This window comes from Python bivittatus, unplaced genomic scaffold (assembly GCF_059951505.1).
Source record: "Python bivittatus isolate LINGU-HERP-01145 unplaced genomic scaffold, Pbiv_v1 ctg000610_np1212, whole genome shotgun sequence".
NCBI classification, from domain to species: domain Eukaryota; kingdom Metazoa; phylum Chordata; class Lepidosauria; order Squamata; family Pythonidae; genus Python; species Python bivittatus.
In genome coordinates, this window is record NW_028277088.1 from 20,229,567 (window position 1) to 20,250,881 (window position 21,315).

At 36.3% G+C, this 21,315-nt stretch overlaps 1 protein-coding gene across 6 annotated transcripts in view; it reads left to right on the top strand.

The window, feature by feature from the left end:
• Nucleotides 1-21,315, top strand: part of RSU1 (Ras suppressor protein 1) — an 84,580-nt gene that overhangs the window by 15,493 nt on the left and 47,772 nt on the right. For all 6 annotated transcript variants that reach the window (XM_088150456.1, XM_088150455.1, XM_088150451.1 and 3 more), the window contains 5 exons: nt 6,217-6,337; nt 7,308-7,426; nt 9,959-10,041; nt 10,539-10,653; nt 18,913-19,045. In XM_088150456.1, coding sequence (XP_088006582.1) covers nt 6,217-6,337; nt 7,308-7,426; nt 9,959-10,041; nt 10,539-10,653; nt 18,913-19,045 — 571 coding nt within the window. The remainder of the gene's footprint in view (nt 1-6,216; nt 6,338-7,307; nt 7,427-9,958; nt 10,042-10,538; nt 10,654-18,912; nt 19,046-21,315) is intronic.

The window sequence follows — 21,315 nt, forward strand, 5'->3', positions numbered from 1 at the left end:
GAATCAGGACTTTAATCTGAAAATACTTGATGTAGCACTCTTGTAGAACCTAAGCAGTGTCTAAATAATGGTTTTGCAGAACGTAAGCTGGTTTGGAATAAAAATAATATAAACATTGGCAGGTGAATAAAAGCCGTAGGACTTCCACATTTAAAAGATGTACATGTATAATTGAAGGCATACAGCTTTAATTCATTCCCCTCTTGTCAGTTTTCATGACTTAAATCTTTAAATGGGTGAGACTGTTAAATTTCAAATTCGCTCTGAATTATATGAAAATGGAGGTCAACAGTTACTTTGTACCATACTTCTTGCAAATCATATTTCATTGGCAAACTAAAAGAAGTCCTTCTTCTGAAGCTTAGTGTAAAAATCAATAACCATCTTTAAGTTAGCCTGTACACTGAACAGATTTAGCAAATATATAATCTGGGGCAAGGGGAGTACTTTGCTTCATAAATTGAGAACTGGGAAAAGATTAATAGAATTTCATTTTAAGTTATACACACTGTTTTGTTACTTGAGTTTAGCATTTTTATATTAAAAACACTGAAGTAGTTCCTTGGATGTACATCTTTGTTGAAATGAACTGAGTTTGATCAATGTATGGATGGAAGATCATTGGAGAACTCAACATGTCATCTTGAATTCCATGATGGAAGAACGTGAAAATTTATAAATACAGTAGTAAACAAATTACAACCATCAAATAGTAGTGTTTTTCCTGACACTTTTTTTTTTTACAATACTATGTTTGATAGAAACAATGATAGATTATTGAAATGGGGGAAGAGAAGGTGATGATAGAGTATCCAAGACATGGCACTTAAGCCCTAATATTGCTTGAACTCTGAGAATGTGGGAGTTACAATCATGGGCTGTATTGTGTTGCCATAATCTGTTATGGGATAGGCTTCTCTATGCCTTCTGTCCTGCCCTTTGGAAAATCATCCCCCCAAGATTTGCCTGACCCACAAATTGACTGGATTTAAAAGAACCTTGATAACTTGGCTGTTCCCCCAGATCTTGGATTTAATGAGTGGTGGTTCCTCTGTTTTATTTATTTATTTTATTTTTTGGTTAGGATGATTGCTTTTCTGGATGTTTGGGGTTTCCTATTTGTATTACCTGTATTTTGTTGTGTTTTTATTGTGCACTGGCCAGAGTTGTTATAGAGCTGGGTACCCTTATAAACAAAATAAATAAATAAGCAAGCAAGCATGCTGGAAAGCATTAGATTGCCTATACTTAATCTAGAACATGCAGAAGGAAACATGTGGTAATGATGTGAAGGCAGGTCTTTAAAAAGTATTAGAATTGTAGGGGAAGTAGTCGTAAAAAATGCAATATATAAATATATTGTCAAAGATCTAAAAGATAAAGAGTACAGTCTCAGATACCTGGTAATAAATCCTGTAATGTTTTGGTTTGGTTTGGTTTTTAAGTCTCTGTGACCTATAACACACTTCATTATATTATTTATTTATTTGGCATATTTATATGGCCACCCATCTCATGAAAATATGACTGTAGGCAGCATACAAACACCAAAAGATTCCTATAGAATTTTTAACTAATTCCATCCTCTCAGATTCTTCTGTATTTGATACAGATTCCTTGATTCAGAAAACATAAAGGACAAGGATGCTTATCATCTGGGCAGGAGAATCCAGGAACAGGGAGTAGTGACAGTGAAAACCTCTGAGAAGATCTTAACTGTAATTAGTAGTTAATTAATAGTTGAATGTACTCCATAGATCATGGAGCAGATCTATCTATGTGGTTGCTAGGAGTCAACAATGACTTGGTGGCACATAATCAACTCCATAGAAGATACAGAAATGCTTTATATTAACTTATTAGTTAATATTCAAGTTTAAGTTAAAACTTTACATTTGTATTTTTTCCTGGAGTCATAGCTTTTATTTGGGGGAAAAAAATGTCTTAAAGCTTTGACATAAACTAAAGTAGCTTAAGATGGAAGATTCAGTTTAGAGAATGCGTCCAGAGTTTGAATTTAGATTAACAAAGTGGACTGATTTAGTAAAGACAGTAAATAATCCTTTATCTTATCAAAAAGACCAATATCTGCAGAAACAAGTTTAATTGTATTGGGGACTGTAACTTCAAGAAAGGTGTAGCTTTTGTTCTTGGACTGCAGCGAAACGTTTCTCAGAGCCTTTTCCTTTTTTTCTTTGTATTCCTGGCACAGATTACCGAAAATGTATGTGGGTCATTATGTTTTATTTATTTAAAAGATTTCTAAACTATCTTTTATTTCCCAGAGTGATATAAAACAAGACTTACATTAATGCTTTTCTACTATGTCCTGATTCATAGTAGAGCAAAAAATATCCCCTTTGAAATTGCTATTAGATATGGGAGTAAAACTGCTAGTGGCACCAAAGAAGGAATTTTCTTTGGGAACACAGTAGAGGCTTAAAAATCTCCATGCATCATTGCCTCAATTAAATTTGTCATGCCCATACTGGTTATTAATTATTTTTATGTACAAGGAATTTCAAGTTTAGAATCATAATCCCGTTTTTTTTTTTTGGATGCAACCTGGCTAGATCGTATGTGTTTTGCCTGATATGTGTAATATAATGTTAGCCAATTTCTAGAAAAGCTGGTCTCAGTGGTTTATAAATTCTCTGTCTGTCTGTCTGTCTATCAACTATCTATCTACTATAGTCTGCCCTAATCAACAGAGACTCTAGTTAGGATGTAACAGGATTATACAAAGAAAAAAAAAAGTACAGCACATGACTACAGTACTTAAAAAACTAATAAACAATAGATAAGCTTTCAAAGGTGCCCTATTACTCAAACTACCCTAAGGGCTAAACACTCACTGAGATGGCACTGCTTTGGCTAGTTTATGGAACATCAATAGGGTAGGGGCCCTCTGTATCTCTGAGGGAGATATTTCGTGGGGGCGGAACTACTGAGGAATCCATCTCATCCATCTCTCATGTATTTCTCAAAAAGGAAGGACCCACGACAACCCTGTGTAGACCATCAAGTAGTGATGAAGACATGACCTATTGTTGCCAGGTTATTTTGGTCCATGTAGGGTTATAACTGGGGCATCAGACAATGATGGGCAAAGTCTCCCCTGGCCACAGCTTCCACCTGCTCTTTTAGCAAAAGCCAAAAGTCCAGGAGAACCTCTAGTCATGAACCAAATCCTTTGTGGGTAACATGACCCCAGACTCCATTGTCCGGAGTTACTTTAAAGACCAGCATAACTAGATTGCCCTCCTGTCTACTGACAACAAGCAGTTCTGTCTTGGTAGTATTTAATCCAATTCAAATGATGTGGAAATTGTGAAAAAGAAGAAAAATGTTCTCTATCCACAATGTTAAAACTTGTGGTTATTGAATGAGGTAAGTGTGAAAAGATTTGGGATCAGTATGGAATTTGCTGCCACAGATGTAATGATGGTAAAATTGTAATGGTTTTTAAAAGAGGATTAGACAAAATCAAGGAGGATTAGATTATCAATAGCTATTATTTTTAATGCTGTATATTGTCTCCAGAATCAGAGTCAGTATGCCTTAAATACTAGTTGCTAAGGAATAACAGTGCATACAACTACTGCTTTATCTCTTATGAGCTTTACAGGGGCATCCATTTAGCCAGAAGGCAGAAAAATTAGTCTTTGGCCAGGTACATCAGGACGCTTAGGTTCTTAAGTTGTATAGTTGTATTGCAATTGGCAATAGCAATTGTCTTCAGATGTTATGAGTGTGGGTTTTGCTGAAGTGTATGTTGGAACTTACCTTTCAACACATTATAACATGATAATTCAAGCAAATAGAAGTTTCATATTCTGCTATACAGAAACAGCTTTCATTTCTGGCATAAGGATATAAGATCAACCTTTATGCTTTCAGGTATTTTCCCCAAAACAAAATAAGATCTCCTTCAAATTGAGTTAAACTCATCATGACTAGGCAGTACAACTTGTTCTCTCGAGGATGTTTTTTCAACTTCCCAGTTTAGCCTACAGCCTTGATATTCCCTGGATGTTTTCCATTAAAGTTCTACTCAGGTCCAACACTTCTGCACCAAGACAAAAATTACTCCGATCCTGTTATCTGCTGCTACTTTCGCAATTTATTCAGATATAGTGTACTTCTACTTGAATTCTTAAATATGAAAATACAGGAGAAAGCCTGATCAGATGTGATCACCTCCCAATCCATAAATATTATTTGGTTGCTTAGATTTTGCTTTAATAAATGAAAGAGAAAATTAAACCAATAGAGAGTTTAAATCTTTATCTGAACTGTAGTATTCATATCATGCATCAGGGCTTTTTTCATATTTCTAGATAATAGCTAGACATTGATTTGTTGCTAATCTGATGTAATCTTTTTTGTGAGTATTGATCACAATACTGTCTTCCTCAGAAGTGCCTCAAAAGTGGCCTGGCTTGATTAGTGTATTATTTATTTCAAGTTGATAGCCAAAGTTTAACTGAAGATTTAGTTTATCTGAATTTTCAATTTAGTCCAATTGCATATCATTTGGAATAGTCATTTGATATTACAGTTGTATTTCCTGCAGGAGAAATAAAATAACCCCTCAAGTTTAAATTCTGAAAAACAGAGCATAAAAGGAAAGAAAAAGCATGTTTAGGCTCCAGTTCTTAGAACACTAGCTGAGATAGAAGTAGTTCTGGTAGTTTGATGGGGCAGGATAACTACTTCTTGGTAGCACTTAAGACAAGCCAAAGCCAACTGGTCTTTCAAAAGACGACAGAACAGAGTTACTTCCTTTACGTACTTCTCCTTTGATGAAATATCAGCTGCCAAGTAAAGAATGCAGTACAGGTATCTGTTCCTAAACATTGTGCATTCATCAGGAAGCTACAGCCTGCCAGGACATTAAGAGTTTTGGGAGGCATGTTTATCATAACAGAAGTGCACAGTTGGAGACTTCAGGAGCACATGGAGTCCCCTAAAACCTTGGCTGTAGCCCCCAGAGTCCCTCTTAAAGCTGCTACCAAATTGAGGTTTGAAGTATTGCAGAAGTAAATATTGTAAATAATATTAAAGTAAATAATAAATGTATTTAAATAAAGTAAATAATCCATGTTGATTAAACTTATGTTTAAAATGAATGAGATCAAATGTAGAGTTCCCCTGCCCCTGCTAGTTTTGAAGTGCAAGTCCTGGAGCACTCTTCAAAGGTCAGATCCTTGACTGAAAGAGAGTTGTGCACTACTATCTTATAATGTAAGCTGTCTCAAAGTATAGTTGAATAACGCTTAAAACATTCAATTATTATTTTTGTACTCCTATTGGCTTCATATTTGATAACTCACCTATATCAGTTGAGCTTTACATGGACCAAGAAGTCTTGGTAGCTATGACTCACACCCTCGTCACCACATGATTAGATTACTGTAACATGCTTTAGAGTGCCTTAGGGCTGTCTCATCCAGGTAGAATCTGTCCAGTCCTTGTCTGCATGCAAGAAGGGGATGCTGAGGATCTCCCCACAAGAATTCAGGGTGTGTGGGCCTGAAGTACAGTCCCCATGTTTAGAATACCTTGCCCCCTGAAGTTTGCCTGTCCCCCTTTCCTTCCAGCCTTCTGCAAGTTAGTGAAAACTCTTTTGTTTGAACAAGCATTCAGAGTTTAGTAGAATTGCTGATCATGAGAGCAATTGTTTTTCTTTTCATTTCTGTTTTCTGTATTCTCTTGGTGTTTCTGTATTTCTGTGTTTTATATAAACTGTCAGGAGTCATGATTGAGCCAGGTGGTGTAAAAGTACTGTCACTTAACAATAAAACTGATGCAAGTAATGATGACTTAAAACTGTCTTATGGCTAGGAGCAAACTAAATATAATACCATGGGAACAATGCTGGAAGAAGGTGTTGCCAAAGCAGGTTTGTGCTGTGGTTAGATACACGTGGGGATAGTCTGTTATTCCTTCTGCCAAATTAGATGCAAAATCAGTTAGTTATTTGAGGACATAGATAATTCTAGATGAAGCCAAGTTTCAGAAATTATTACCAATCCAAAGGCAAGTTGATTTCTGTCCATCAAGGGTATATTTTCCTTTAAAATGATAATACAACTAGTATTCACTGATTTTCCTATTATTTACAATTTAAACAAAATTTCTATTCAGTAGAACTGGGCTGATGTGATTTGTGTGTCCTATCTTGCTTTGAGGGTGTTTTCTTTCTTTTTGCAGCCGTGCCTCCAAATATTGCAGATCTGAGGAATTTAGAAGTACTCAATTTTTTCAACAATCAGATTGAGGAACTGCCAACTCAGATCAGCAGCCTTCAGAAGCTGAAACACTTAAACCTTGGGTGAGTAGTGGTTGCAGTCAGTTGCTTAAACTCTGGTTAGCAGCCTTTCCCAACCTGATGCTGGCTGGGAATTCTGGGAGGTATAATCTCAACACATCTAGAGGGTACCAGATTGGAATAGGTTGCTTTATAGGATATCGTTTCTGAATAAAACATTTCATTAGTTGTTTTGAAAAGTATTTACTGAATATTATTCATCTTCTAACAGTTTTATCCTGAAATAAGTGCAGAAATAGAAACATTGTTTTTTTCAAATAGCAAAGCCTCTGACCCTTCGTATCAATCTGAAAAACAAAACTGTTTTATCTGTCTTAACACTGTAGATACCTTATAGTTTCCCAAAATGGAAATAAGATGGAAATTCCACATACCCATCTCTCTATCTCCCCTTATCCATCTATCCATCCTCCCTGTGATGAAATCTTGGTTTGAGTCAGGAAAGGGGGAAGAGAATGACAAATACATTTACAAAAAGAATATTTGAGATCTGGGAAGATAGAAAGCTCCACATTGATTGTGTTAGATATAAGTTGAAGTAGAGAGCGGCTTTGACAGGTGTCAGGATTCTGCTACAATACCCTGACTACATTAAAGTACATTCCAAGACTCTTAGCCACCCCTATTTCCTGACCTTGCAAAGAGCTGACATTCATCTTGAAAGTCTAGCAAAGCCACTTACTATTTTTTGTTTTTTTTTTTAAGGAGGCCCATTTACTAATTTGACTTTTTATGTGATTCTTCCTGCTTTTTTGTAGTCTTAGTATCTTTGCATTTGATCAGGGTTTTTTATTACAGTATTGTTGGCTTCTTATTTGGAATTGTGCAACGCACAATTGAAAAGACACTCTGTATGGATTTTAAAACTTTTAAAATATAGTGATGCTGACACAGACTACATATACCATGTGAAATCTCACTGCTTCTTATGTATCGAAAATAATGCCAATTTACAATCTTCATTCATTCTTAGGATGAACAGGCTCAACACCTTGCCACGAGGATTTGGCTCTTTACCAGCTCTGGAAGTTCTTGATTTGACTTACAATAATTTAAATGAAAATTCCCTGCCTGGAAACTTCTTCTATCTAAGTAAGAAATAGTTTTTTAAAAATAAAACTTTAAATCATCTTGAAAAGTTGCTTTGCTTTCTCCAGCTGATTTATTTGAGAAAGACTGAGCTCTAAAAAGAATGTTTGAGATATATGTCTCCTCCTCTGAGTCCCCTTGAATATTTCTACATAGCTTGGTGATCTGTATCCTTTGATCTATAGTCACCTGATATTCGTGGAATAAATGGACAACCAGGCATGTTTGATAAGCTGCTGCTTTGGTCATATTTCCTTGAATTTTATTCAGCATTTGTAAAATGAAATGCATACTCTCCTGGGACCATTACAGAAGCCACTGTTTATGGCACAGAATGCTAGCTAGCAACCAAGTTGTGATTTCCTTTCTTTTAATAACTCTTAGTTACATGTATTATAAATATCATGTTCTCAATTAGTATTTGGCATCATCAGGCAAATGGACTCATTTCAGCAAGGCCCATTGATACTTTCTTCTATTTTCCAGGCAGGTACATGAATATCTATGTTTCTATGTAGACATACAAGGAAGCAGAGAAACAGAACTAGATACACAAACATATAAAGTTTATTTTTAAAATTGTCATTCACTAAGCATACCATTCCTGATATGGCTGTAATTGGAATCACAGGATCCCAAACCTGCGATTTGGAAAGAAAGCTCCCATTTACACCAAAGGAAGCTTTTTTTCTTTAAAACAGAGATGGAATTCTACAACTCCAGTTTATACTAAGTTTAGGATGAAAGATTAGGGCTTAGTGCTAACTCTAATCGTGATCCCAAACTAGCCTCCCCAAACCAGGAATTAAGAAACTCTTCAAAACTGAAACAAAATGTGGTTGTAACAAATGAATAAGTGAGGAAACCATCTTTTTTTCCTTTTCTGTTATCACTAAATTGGGATTGTGAAAGGACATAAAAAGACTTGGTTGTTTATTTTAATGGAAAAAATACAGAAAACGGTATTCAAAAATAACTGCTTGCAAAAATGTTCACAAAAATACATATAAAATTTTGTGCAGGTTTGGTTGTTTAAAAAATTCACAAGCTGATATAGAAATGGGATGGAACAATTTGAAGCTTGTGAAAATGAGGAAATAAAATAAGGAAACTTTGTATTCCCTAAGTATTAGTGATATCATCTCTGCTCGACTTTTAATATGATATCTGTTTTTGAGATGTCCTTAGACAGTAAAATTACTGTCCCACAATGTGTTTTCTTTGTGCCGTGTGCCTAGAACGGTTGAAATATTTCCTGAGCTGTACAATCTGTTTAGGAACCAAGGGAGAGAATGAGAAAAAACACAATTAATCCAAATTATTTAAATCTTTGTTCTCTTAAAATGATTCCACTTTCCCTTTTCTTTATGAAAGTAAGGAGATTTTTATTAAGCATATACAGTTTTTTCTTTTGTTTGTGTTCTATTCCAGCAGTTCTTAACACTTCATACCTTAGGTTCCACCAAACACCTTATCAAAGAATCTGGTCAGGGAAAAAATACTGTTTTTTTCAAGAAGAAGATACATTATAGCAATTCTGTTACAATATTTATCAGTTAAGATAATATAAGTACATGAAACATTGCAACAATATTGTTGACAATACTGTTCTATGTTGTAAATATTGTAAAATAAAAATTATTGTAAATAACATGTTGACAATATAGCTATATATTGTAAATATTGTAAAATAATAATTGATAGCAAATTAGAGAGGAAGCAATGTTTGCCACTAATCTTTCCACAAGCCGCAGTCAAGAAACACATCCAAATAATGAATGAGTGCTAACAGGCTGAAGCAGTACTTACCAGTATATGAATAGTCTTCCTCTAAGCTCAAGCCAAAAAATACACCCAAATAATGTGTGAGAACTATCTAGCACATAACATTGTTTTATTTTATCTTGACTCTAAAGCCCAGACCTCTCACAGGCTGCTCTGGTCCCATGGATTACAGGAAATGCTCTGCCAAAATGCTCTTGGAGGCTTCAATTTGCCTTCATTCTCTGCCATTTTCTCTCTCTTGAGGGCTCTTTTGTCATTTGGGGATGAGAGTTGTGTCCCACTCATTACTTCTGCATATTTGAGAAACAATATCCTAGTCTATTTATTTAAAAAAACCTTTTGCAGCTTCTTGCTGCGTGAACCTAACAAGTATACAGAGTAACCTTTGTAGAATCTTTAAGGGAGATTATGGATGCAAATTTGGATAATGATTAGTAATAAACTTGGATGGCTTCTGTCTTGACAAGTTAGTATTGCAGTTGCGTGCTGCAACCTGCCAGAGACCAATGTAGTAGAATTTGTTAATTGTGTCAGCCCTTTTGGATATAGATGTTTTCCTGAGCAGAGCAATAGTACAATAAGCCAGTAAATCTAAGTTTGACCTGCTTGTTATTATTGTGAGCCTTGGGTATGTCAAAGGCTTTTCACCAAGTCAGGGTTATTAATCAAACCTGACACTTTTTTATTGATCAGGCCTCAAATGGTTGGGTTGTATGCCACCCTGTTTATATATTGCTGTTTAATTTGCAGCCACCCTGCGTGCACTCTATCTAAGTGACAACGATTTTGAAATCCTGCCACCAGATATTGGGAAGCTCACAAAGTTGCAGATAGTAAGTAATTTATCTAAATTCTTGGGGAAAAAAATCAATTTACTTTTGCAGTCCTAGTTGATTTGCAAGAAGTCATGGGGGTTTTGTAGGAGTTAGCATCAACACCTGTATTGCCTATTGTTAATCAGAAAGTACTTGTGCATAAATTAGAAGAATGGGTGGGGCGAAGTAGCAAAAAGGAAAAGGTTGCATTTCTGACAAGTCTTGATCTACTTCCTTTCAGCTGAGAATTGGTCTTTCAACTCCATGGCCGTGTTCATGAAACATACTTAACCTCCTTATTAAATTGACCTATTTTCTAGTATCATCTATTCATTGAATCATAATTTGAGCAGTCTGGATTTATACTAAATGTTAAGCTATAAAAAACTCAACCACAGTTAAGCCTAACTAAGCTTAGCATGTTGTGCAGATGCAGTATCTCCTCTGTTTAAAAGTGTTTTGTGTGTGAAGATTGTATGTCTCTGACTCTTAACCATTTTCCTTGTTTTTTAAAGCTTAGCTTTAGGGATAATGACTTGATATCACTCCCAAAAGAAATTGGGGAACTCACACAGCTTAAAGAACTTCATATCCAAGGAAACCGTCTTACAGTATTGCCTCCAGAACTAGGTAAGATTGATTGAAGTCTGAATAACCAAAGAGTTCTGGAAAATGTATATTTTTGGGGTATCTTTCATTTTTCAAACCAATTATTGCTTCAAACCAATATTTCAATAATGAATATTCCTGTTCTTTACTACTGCTTTTGTTAAATCCAAAGTGGGCATTTGGCAACAAAGTTTAATAAGAGTTGTTGTGAGTTGGGCAGCATACAAGTTTGAGGAAGGAAGGAAGGATTTCCAAGTTTGGAAGCCAAAGGTGCTAGCCTGTATTAGACTTTATATCTGGCAAAGAAAATGATTGGGAAGAAGTGCTTTGTATTTATGGAGCTCCTTTCCATTTTTCATTAAAGCACATGTGTCTTTTTTCAGGCTTCTATTTGAATCTCAAAAAAGATACTGCTGGTTTAAGAGTTATATCAGTGACAATCATGCAGTTCATTGAAGCAGCAGCAGCAGCATCTTTTTTCAGGCTGGCCAGAAGCTGAAAAAAGACATATGTGCTTTAATGAATATCAGAGAGGTGCTGTGTTCATTAAAGGTCTAAATTACTTCTTCCCAGTCATTTTCAATGTGTGATGTAGATGGCATTGTACCTTGCAATATTAGATTATGCATATTTCCCATTTTTTCAACTCTCTCACAGTCATTTATATTTGGCTAAAATTGGATTTGTGTTTGTGGATAAGTTATTGTCAGCTTATGAATCAAAGGCAAATCCTGATCAGCTATTTTTTAAATTCTGTATCTTCCTTTTCCACATCATGTATTGTTGACCTAGGCAGGCATTAAGATTGAAATTATGGTGTTCATTTGTTAGTATGATATAATGATGAGTAATGGATGAATTCCCAAACTATCTGTCCTTTTTAGCCAACTTTCCCAGAGCTGAAATTGAAGTTCAGCACACCTAGAGGACTTCAGGCTGGGGAAGACTACCTTGGACATGGTTTTTTGAAACCTAGTTCTGAAAATGATGATAAATAATAAGGTTCTTCAGAGAAGTACTCCAACTTGACAAAGTTTTGGTCAAAACACTCCTTTGAAGTAGTGCTGCCTTCAAGACTCCCAGAAGGAACAGTCTCACAATTTTGATCAAAATGCTAAAATTGGTTTCTGTGCATGCACAGCAAAGCAGCCAAATGAATTGAATTTGCTGAGTGCTTTTATTTGAGGCATCAGAAGAGCAATGTGATTTCTGAGTCCAGGTGAATTACACTGCTCTGATGGTTTGAATTGAGTTGATGCCTTTGGGTAGAGCTGTGCTGCTTCATATAGCCCTTGTAAAATAAGTAAAATACATAAACATTGAAGTTGGTGTTGACATTTTCAGGAGTTTAAAGTTATATACTCCAGTGGAAGACAACTAGTGATTCACTGCAACCACGAGGTTGCAACCAGTTACATGAAATGCCATGAAGCACTACATTTGTGAGATATGTGTAGATATAAGATATATATACATACATACATGCACACATGTATATACACACACCTAAGCACTGATAGTTGAACAATTAGAGCACTGTTTTAGAAGGAAATGTGGGGGGTGGCAGGGAGGGAGAGCCAAAACAAGCAGCGAATACAATTGGTGAAATCAGTAGTGCATGTCTTAAAGTGCATTATTTGGCTTGCCTGTGTGCAGTGCAATTAAAATATTTCAGCAAAATGCATAGTAGCCCTAAGTAAGAGGTTCATTAATGGTTAGAGAGCGGTGCAAAGTCATCAGAAAAAACGCAGCCATTGATGAAATAATGAAAGGAAGTTGCACTACTGTAACAGATGTTGTGGATGTGCGAAAATAATCATGTTATCTGAAAACTGATGAGTGTAGGTTTTATTATTGCATGCCTTGTTTTATATATAGAAACAAGTGATTTAACAAAATGTCAAGAGGAGGAAAAGGAAGAATAAAACAAAGAAAGTAAGGTATTTTAGGTAACACGGGTGGAGGGAGGAAGCTGCTTTTTGTTCAGCTTTTGCATTACATTATGCTGCATTTACCATGTGGCTGTGATATATCAGGATTTCCAGAGTCTGGAAACTAAGTATAAGTCACTTAAGCTGGATAAGTTAATAGGCACTGGCAATCCTTTCTTAGCATAAAATTGGTCCTACTGTCAAAAATCTCCACTGTCAACCCAAAAGAAAGGACTAAGACTCCTGTAACAGCACCTTGTTTGCCTCAGGTTAAGAAAAGTACAGAGCACCACTGCATCCTTAGGTTAACAAATCAGGCCCATCCATAAGGTTTGCTTTAAGGGGAATGGTAGTCATGGCCCTATTTACAAGTTATTTTACCAATTTTATGAGCTGAGAAATGTTTAACCAAAGAGAAAGCTATACTCACAAGGAAGAATTGGTGTATCACAATAATTTCTAGCCCAAATTTGTTGACATCAGTTAGGACCAGCATTTGCTTGCAAAATGACACTTTCAATCTGTGATTATTTAGTCTGTAATCATTTTTTTTTTATTTTTTTTGCTCCCTCCCCCTGACACATTGGGTCTGGTATTATCTTCTCAAGTGCCACTGAAGGTAGATGCCCACCCTGCTCTTAGGAGGATCTCATCCATGTCAGAAGGACTTGCATATCAGTACATCCTCTGCGGATTGTATCATGGCTAACACCACCTCTTCTTTGGGAAACAAAGCACGTGGTGTCAGAGTAATAAAAAGCTAAGCTTTTAAAGCATATAGTAAAGCTGAGGAAAATCATGGTTGGCTTGCTTTTACATATAACTGAACAGTTTATTCTGTTCAGTGGAGTTATCCCATGATTAGCCTTTAATAAAATTGGATCTGGGAGTATTTATATATAAATAGGAAAATAAAATTAATTTCTTTCCTCATAGTATTGTAAGAGAATATACCCTTTCAGCTGAAGTAAAAAGAAAAAAAAAAGGCACTTGAACTTAAGCTTTTGTGTCACCTGTGACAGAAAATTATGATACCATGGGGGGATCTTTTGACAAAGAAACAGAATGAAGAATGGGCAATTGAAAAGAGAGAAAAAGGTTAATGGGGTAATAGAATATGTCCTATGGAAGGACCCAAATGTTGGAATAGAATTTAAACAATGATTGAATGAAGAAGCCTTTATTTCAACCATGTTACTACTTTAAATCTTTGTTCTAAATAGTATGATTTTTTTTTTCAATGAATAAGTTTTTTTTTAAGGAAAAAAAATTGTTTCCAGCTGTTGCTAGATGCAGATTTGAATTAGACAGGTAAATATTAACATTAGGATAACCTTAGCCTGTGTGATTCAGGTATTGGACTTAGGCTGGGAAGACCCTTGTCCCAGAAGCTCATTGAGTAACTTTTGGCCAGTCCCTCTCTCACCCTGTCTTACCCCACAGAGTTGTTGTTGTGGAAGAAATACAAAAAGGATTCCTGAGTATGCTGTTTTGAGCATCTGGAAGAAAGGCAGGATATCGAAAGATATCTGGATATCTAAAGAATAAATAAAGTTAGAATGAATACCTGTCTAAATTAGGAAATGGAATTTTTTTTTTCTGAAGATGATTTTCTATGGCTCTTCAGGTGATTTTAAATTTTTCCATGCACATTTAAAATTGTTTTGTAGTCAGCTGGTGCTTAATGCAAGTTTCTACTTAGTATTTGGAATCTGGTGGTGTGTGAATAAAATGTCAGACTGTCCTCATGATTTTAGGGAAAATCTACTCACCTCTATTTTTTAGCATTGTTTTTAATATTTTACTAATGTAAATTGCCATGAGTCATATGATTTGAGGGTATACCAAAGAAATAAATGTATAAATAACCATCTCCAATGTGATTGAGTGGGCCCATACTCAGAATAGAGTGCCTGTATTATCTCAAGCTATCCTACTGTATCTTCATATTTTAAAAAGCATTGGATGGCAAAGTTGGAAGAAATCCATCCCTCTTTTCAGTGCAAGATTAAAGCTACTCTTACAGATGGCTGTTTAATCTTTGTATAGGTCTTTAAGCATCTTGGAAAGATGTGTATTTTATTTTATTAGATAACTTTCCCTACTTACATTACTTTTATGGGAACTTCCGCAAGATGTTTTAGACCCTGTGGCAGAAAATTCAATTAATGCCCTTATTCCTCCTGACAAAAATAAAAGATAAAATTAATGACCATAATTTTTTTGCCCTTTTGTGATATTGTCTCATTATGCATAACAGTCTTGCTCTTTCTCCCTGAAGCAACACAGGAGTTAGGGTCTCCAAATAGACATTATTTCTTTTCAGGGATGACCTCTTTCACTGACTTTTACAGTGTTTTGCAATATATTTGAAATATTGTATCTGAGCGGTGAGAAAAGCCAAACTACATGTGTATGTCTGATTTAGTATGGATAATACACTTTTCAACCTGTCCAAAATTAGAGTCCTGTGCTCTTTCTGGATGAGATTTCTGGAGTATGAATTTGACTTACATTGTGCAATTGCAGTAGGCTGATTTTCTCCCTTATCCCAATGGTAGGATACTTGCTGAATTGTAAGGAATGGTTACTGTGTGGGAGGCTTTTGAGACAAGTGTCTGTGGTTCTTTCCTGCAGGTAATAAAATGGAAAATCCAATTTGGAATTGTAGAATAACCCTCTGAATGAAATATGATCCTCATAGCAACTTTGGTCAGAGGGTTACCACTAATCACAGTGCTGGCTTGCTTCCCCAGCTCTTGTTTGAAGTAGCTAGCATAGATTTAGACACCCCTGCCTTTTGCTTATTAGGTTCTCTTAGTCAGTGTTTAATCCCACTCCCTGATCCTTGTTAAAACAGAAATGCTGCTGCAGCCTCTAATAAAGGAGATAGGCTGAACTTCCAAACTAGGGGTGTTCTTGGGAATGATGGAGGGCTGAAGTGCTTCTTATAAGTTACTTTTTAAGAGAAGGTCAGATATCCAGATAAATGGCAGAAGAGCATTACTGGGATAATGACAACTATTCCTAGGGCAACATGTTACCTCTTTCTTTTTGTTTTTGTTTTGTTTTGTAAAAATTTTATTAAAGATTACAATTAGAAAAACTAAAAACTAATACGAACTCCAAAAAATATAAGAATAAAAATAAAAAATAAAAAGTGTAGTACAAAAAAAAAAGAAAAGAAAAAAGGATAAAAAGAAAAGAAAAAAAGAAAGTATATAAAGAGGTAACTTCCCCCTTCATCACAAGTATAAACAATTATAAGTAGTACAAACAAGTAGTAACTTATCACCATCTCTTAAAATACAACAAATGTTCTCTTCATCCCATATCTCATGTCTTAACTATAAACAAAATCCAAAAGCCTCATCATCCGTTCCTTATCAGCAAAAGCCCGTTAAAGGTTACCAGAAATAACTACCTATCTATTTTAACCTTGATCAGATAAGCCAACTCTATATTCCTTTCCTATACTTTTAACAATCTTGGTTTTTAATCCCTTCAAATAATGTCTTAGAACTTGATTTCTAAGGGCACAGATAGGTGGGTGGGGGGAGTTGAAGTGCCCCTGTGGTCATAAGTGTGGGCAGGCTGCCAAGCACCCAAATTTTGATCACATGATTGTGGGGGCATTGCAACGGCCGTAGATTCAGGGACCGGGCATAAGTACCATTCATTCAGCACTGCCATAACTTTGAATGGTCATAACTCGAGGGCTACCTGTAATTATGAAGAAACATGTGAAAGTACTGAGCAAAAACATGATGAACATTAGCTCTCTGGCAGATAGAAGGAACTGAAAGGAAAAAAAAAATCAAACCATAGCCTTCCACCATTGAAAAAGCAAAGTGAAAAATTATCCCACTTGTTATAGGATGATTTGAAGCTACGTGGAGAATCAAAAACTGATGTTGAATAGTTATATAAGAATATACAGTGAGGATATCAAAATGAAATTAGGATTTGACAAATATGTGATGATCAGCATAAGGAAAGACATACCTTTCACGTTCTTTTAGTTGAATATTAATATTGCATTTTGTAGTTCGAATCTATATCTGTCCGTAGCTGCAAGGTCTGTGATAAACTACTGATGATAAAAGTGGACCTGTGTGATTCTTAGCTGATAGAATCATTTCTTGAATTTTTCTTGTTGGCTTGTAGATAATTTTTAAGTTGTATTTTTCCAGTAATATTCCATTTCAGTCTATAACGTTTTCACCTTTTCTACTGGGGGTGATTTGTCCTTAGATGTATGTACGGTGTTATTTTTATTGCTGGATTATATCACTTATCTGATCTCACTGGCAGAGTAACTGTCAGCTTGGAAAGTGTGTCAAGGTATCTCAACTCATTAGATAATCTTTCAGGCTCACAAATACCACATAATGAGACCACAGCGTATTAACCCAGAAGCTCATCACCATAGTGCTGGCTATGGAAGCCTGGATTAATATATAAAATATAGGGATTGAATAATCAAAATAGATTATGACAGGCATGTTGCTAAGTCATCCCTATAGCGATTGACATTTTAGGTGGAATAACAAACAGATTAAACAATTTTTTGCAAGCATTATATATTTTGGCTATATCCACTACAGAATTGCCAAAAAAAAAAATAAATCATTTTACCAGGTACATATCATATTTTACATTACTTGGATAATACCTAGATTTTGATTTGAACTCAAATTTCCAAAGAACATCAGTCAAAGATGTGGTTTATTTTGTTTGTTCTTTGTATTGTGCTATTCTTTGATAAATAAAAACAACTGCTACTTTAAAATGGCATTCAATATTCTGAAATGAAAGCTTGCTTGAAATTTCAACATGTTTGCCAATTGCACCCAATTAAATATTGATACTCTGACATCTGAGAGTGCTATGAAGTCATGGCCATCACATTGCCAACACTGCTATTGTGGCTTCGGGCTACAGTATATGGAAGAGCACCTTTTTATATGTGTTCCTACCAAAATCCTAACGTCACCTTTGGATTCCCATGCTGATGGCACAGTTAGTAGATATTTCATAGCAATCTTTCCTAGTGTTGCCTGGAATTGTGTAGTACCTTCCTTAGTGAGGTGCATCTGGTGCCCACTTTACAGGTAGTCCTTGCTTGACTACAGTAATTGGGACTAGAATTTCCATCACTAAGCGATCTGGTCGTAAAGCATGATGTCATGTGATTGCATCGCTTAGTGATGGCAATCCCAGCAGTCCCCATTGCCTTAATTAAGCAAGGATTGTGGGTCATTAAGTGAATCCCAGGTGGCTTGCAAGCAGGCCAGCAGACAGATAAATGGCTGCTGCCAGGCAGGGGAGGGTGGCTGGCAAAGCACGGTGCAACACAAGTGCACCTGGGCCAGGGGTAGCTGCTGCCAGGCAGGGGAGAGTGTGAGCGATTTGCCAGAGCGACTTGCAACCTTCTCTGCCAGCTTCCCCACTGACTTTGCTTGTGGGAAGCCGGCAGAGAAGGTTGCAAATGGTGATCATGTGACTGCAGGACGCTGCAACTATCATAAGCGTGAGCCAGTTGCCAAGTGCCCAGATCATGATCATCAGTGCAGGAGTAACAGGACGGCCGGAACTTTGAGGAATGGTCATAAGTACCGCTCATTCATCGAACACTGAATGAGTGGTTGTTTAATGAGGATTACCTGTATTGTTTTGGGGGGCAGGTAAAGACATTTGTATTCTCTCAGAATGTTTAATGTTAATTCTGAACTCACAGTGCAATAGAACCTCTAGTTAATCTTATTTATGTTCTTTTCTTTCTACTATATAGTGGCTGTTTTTACACTTTTTTACACAAATTTACAGTTTTTAATAAAACTGATAGTTTAGCAGTTTTTTAAATCCATTTTCTGCTATTTGGAGATTCTTCTCCCTTCCCCAAAGCTAACTTATCAAGACTAGATCATTCCATGTCTGTCTATGTATAGAAAAAAGGATAGTTCTCCATACGCTGAAATGTATGAAATGATCTGGTGATAGTAGGAGTCTTCTGCTTATTTGCCATATCATTAAACCTGAAGATCAAGGCATCATAGAAAGTTAAGCCTCTCCTGCTAATATCTCCAGCCTTGTAGAGGAATCAAAGGAAGCTGTAACACTTAGACTAGTAGATTTTTTACACCTCTTTTCTAGGAGGCGTATTGATCTATTCAGTATGTAGGATTTTCATACTCATACTGTCCTTGCTGCTGCCGCCACCGCCACCACTTCCTCCTCCTCCTCCTCCTCCTCCTCCTCCTCCTCCATAGAGTGTTAAAACACTCTTCTTGTAATCAAGTGGCAGCTATTCTTCAACAATACTAAATTCCTGTTTTAATTCTTTCAGGAAATTTGGATTTGACTGGTCAAAAGCAAGTCTTCAAAGCAGAAAATAATCCCTGGGTAACCCCTATTGCAGATCAGTTTCAACTGGGTGTTTCTCATGTGTTTGAATATATTCGTTCAGAAACATACAAATAGTGAGTATTGCATTTTTGCATATGTTTTGTACCATTGTTCTTTGCTCTGAGATTTGCTAGGACATTTTGCTCTGTTATTCATCTCCTCATAAACCAAGGGTCAACATTTTCCTACATTTAAGTCAGTTTTCCCCATTCTAATGTCTTCAAGTTACAGTATTACATTTCTCTTCATTTCAAGCCACCACAATAATTGTTTTTAAGTCTTTGTTTCCCCAAATTAATTTGCAATTGTGGCAATACAGGAGTTTTTTCCCCTATTCACATGTAATGTTTATTGCCTGCATCTTGTCTAGAATAAACAGTTGCAGCTTAGTTTAGTCAAAGCTTTGATGTGATTCAACAAAACTATAAAAGCTTTTTAGGTAGATTCTGAATGAGGAAAAAAATGGAAAGAATTCTGCCAGCATTGTGTTGCCTGTTAATCAGTAAACATACACCTTAAATTAAATAGAGCACCATTAATATCTCTTAGAGTTAAGGCCAGTGTTTCATATTTTGTCCCTATTGTGAATGAAAGTGCATTTAAAAACAAATGATCATATGACATAAATTGTTTAGAACAAAGTTTAAAATATGTCTCTTTGTATGGCAAACTGGGATTACCTTTATCCAAGAGGGGACGTGGTGGTGCAGCAGCTTAATGACGTTGGAGTTTGCCAGCCAGAAATGGTCGACTCTCCAACGGTTCGAGCCCAGCTCCATGTGACGGAAGTGAGCTCCCGTCATTTCGTCCCTAGCTCCTGCCCACCTAGCAGTTCGAAAGTATACCATCCACAAGTAGATAAATAGGTACCCCCATTTCGGTGGGGGGAAACGCCGGCAGCACAGGGAACAGGAATTGGCGCTGGACCTCCCTGGACACGATCGGTGAAAAGATCAGTGGAGAATGAAAAAATTCCCGGATGAACCAACCTCCCTAGGAATGCCACTGGCCAGCTGGTGCAAAGCTAGCTCACCCTCTTGTGGTGCATCAGTGCAACAAATGAAGTAGCAACTGCTGGCACCAGAACATCTACTTTGTATAAAAACATTGTAGACTCCCTGGCATTGTATACCATATGCTAAATAAATATCACCTTTATGATAGGTAGGGATAACTCCAACAAATTAACTGCTCGTAAATTTCCTGATCCAACATGTAAAGTGTCATGGGTCAGCTTTTTCCATTGTTTTGATTGATTATATGCCATCAAGTCATTTTTGACTCCTAGTGGCCACATAGATATTCTCCATGATTTGCTTAACTGTTTTTCATTTAGAATTTATTGAGAAGCACTCTTTACAAACTGGTCTCGAATGACCTAAAAATGACTTGGGGTTAGCAGTAGGCAAAAGGGAGAAAATTCTGGGAGTAGTGAGTAGTGCAGAGTTTGGAGTATCTTTTGTGTGTCGCTGAGGTACATCACTGCAATTGATGGTGTGGTAGGAGGAGACTATTCCCTGAATATTCTGAAAGGAAAAATCTGGTCCTGCTCTGCCAATGCTGAAATATGGATTACCAAAGTGAGAATGAGATCTAGGATATTGAGCCCTGTATTTGTGTGTGGTGGTAAGATGATCTGTTTTTTAACATTTCAGTTGCTCATTTAAATATGTATTGCTCATTCAAGTTGAAGATAAGGAGCATTCAAAGTCCACAGATGTATTTTTTTTCCAAGGGGTGTATAGTCATACCCAGAACAGACCTAACCCAGCTGCTGAATATGTTTCCTGTTTACATTTGAGAGCACAGTTCTAGTCCCCAAATGGCTAGCTGGAGGGTGTTAGTAGAATAGATATGCTACTGGCATAGACAAATTCTATCAGTGAAGCTTGATGATGCCCTCAGAACATTGTTTAGATGTTAATCTATTGCTATCAATGTTACCTTTTTCTGATGGAAGTAGAATCTTTGTGTAGTGCAAAAGATCTCCTATTTCCTGTCATCAACCCTATCTTCCCCAGTATCCATCTACTTGATTAGCCAAGTAGATTTATGTGGGAAAATTTTGATCTACATTCCTACCAGTTATTGAGTATCTTACTGATTATTGGTAATTATTGGTAATATAAAATAGATTTACAAGTTGTCTTGGAGTGTTGTTTGTTTGATACATACTACAAAAATAGAAGGTGTATTATAGTAGTACAACAGCTCTGTGTTTGGAAGTGCCATAGCTAAGAAAGGGAATTAAAGTACATAAATTATTGAAATAAGCTTCCACCTTCTGGTTCATGATGCATTTTCAATGAGGCCTTCAGTAGTGAATGAATTACCCTCCCATGGA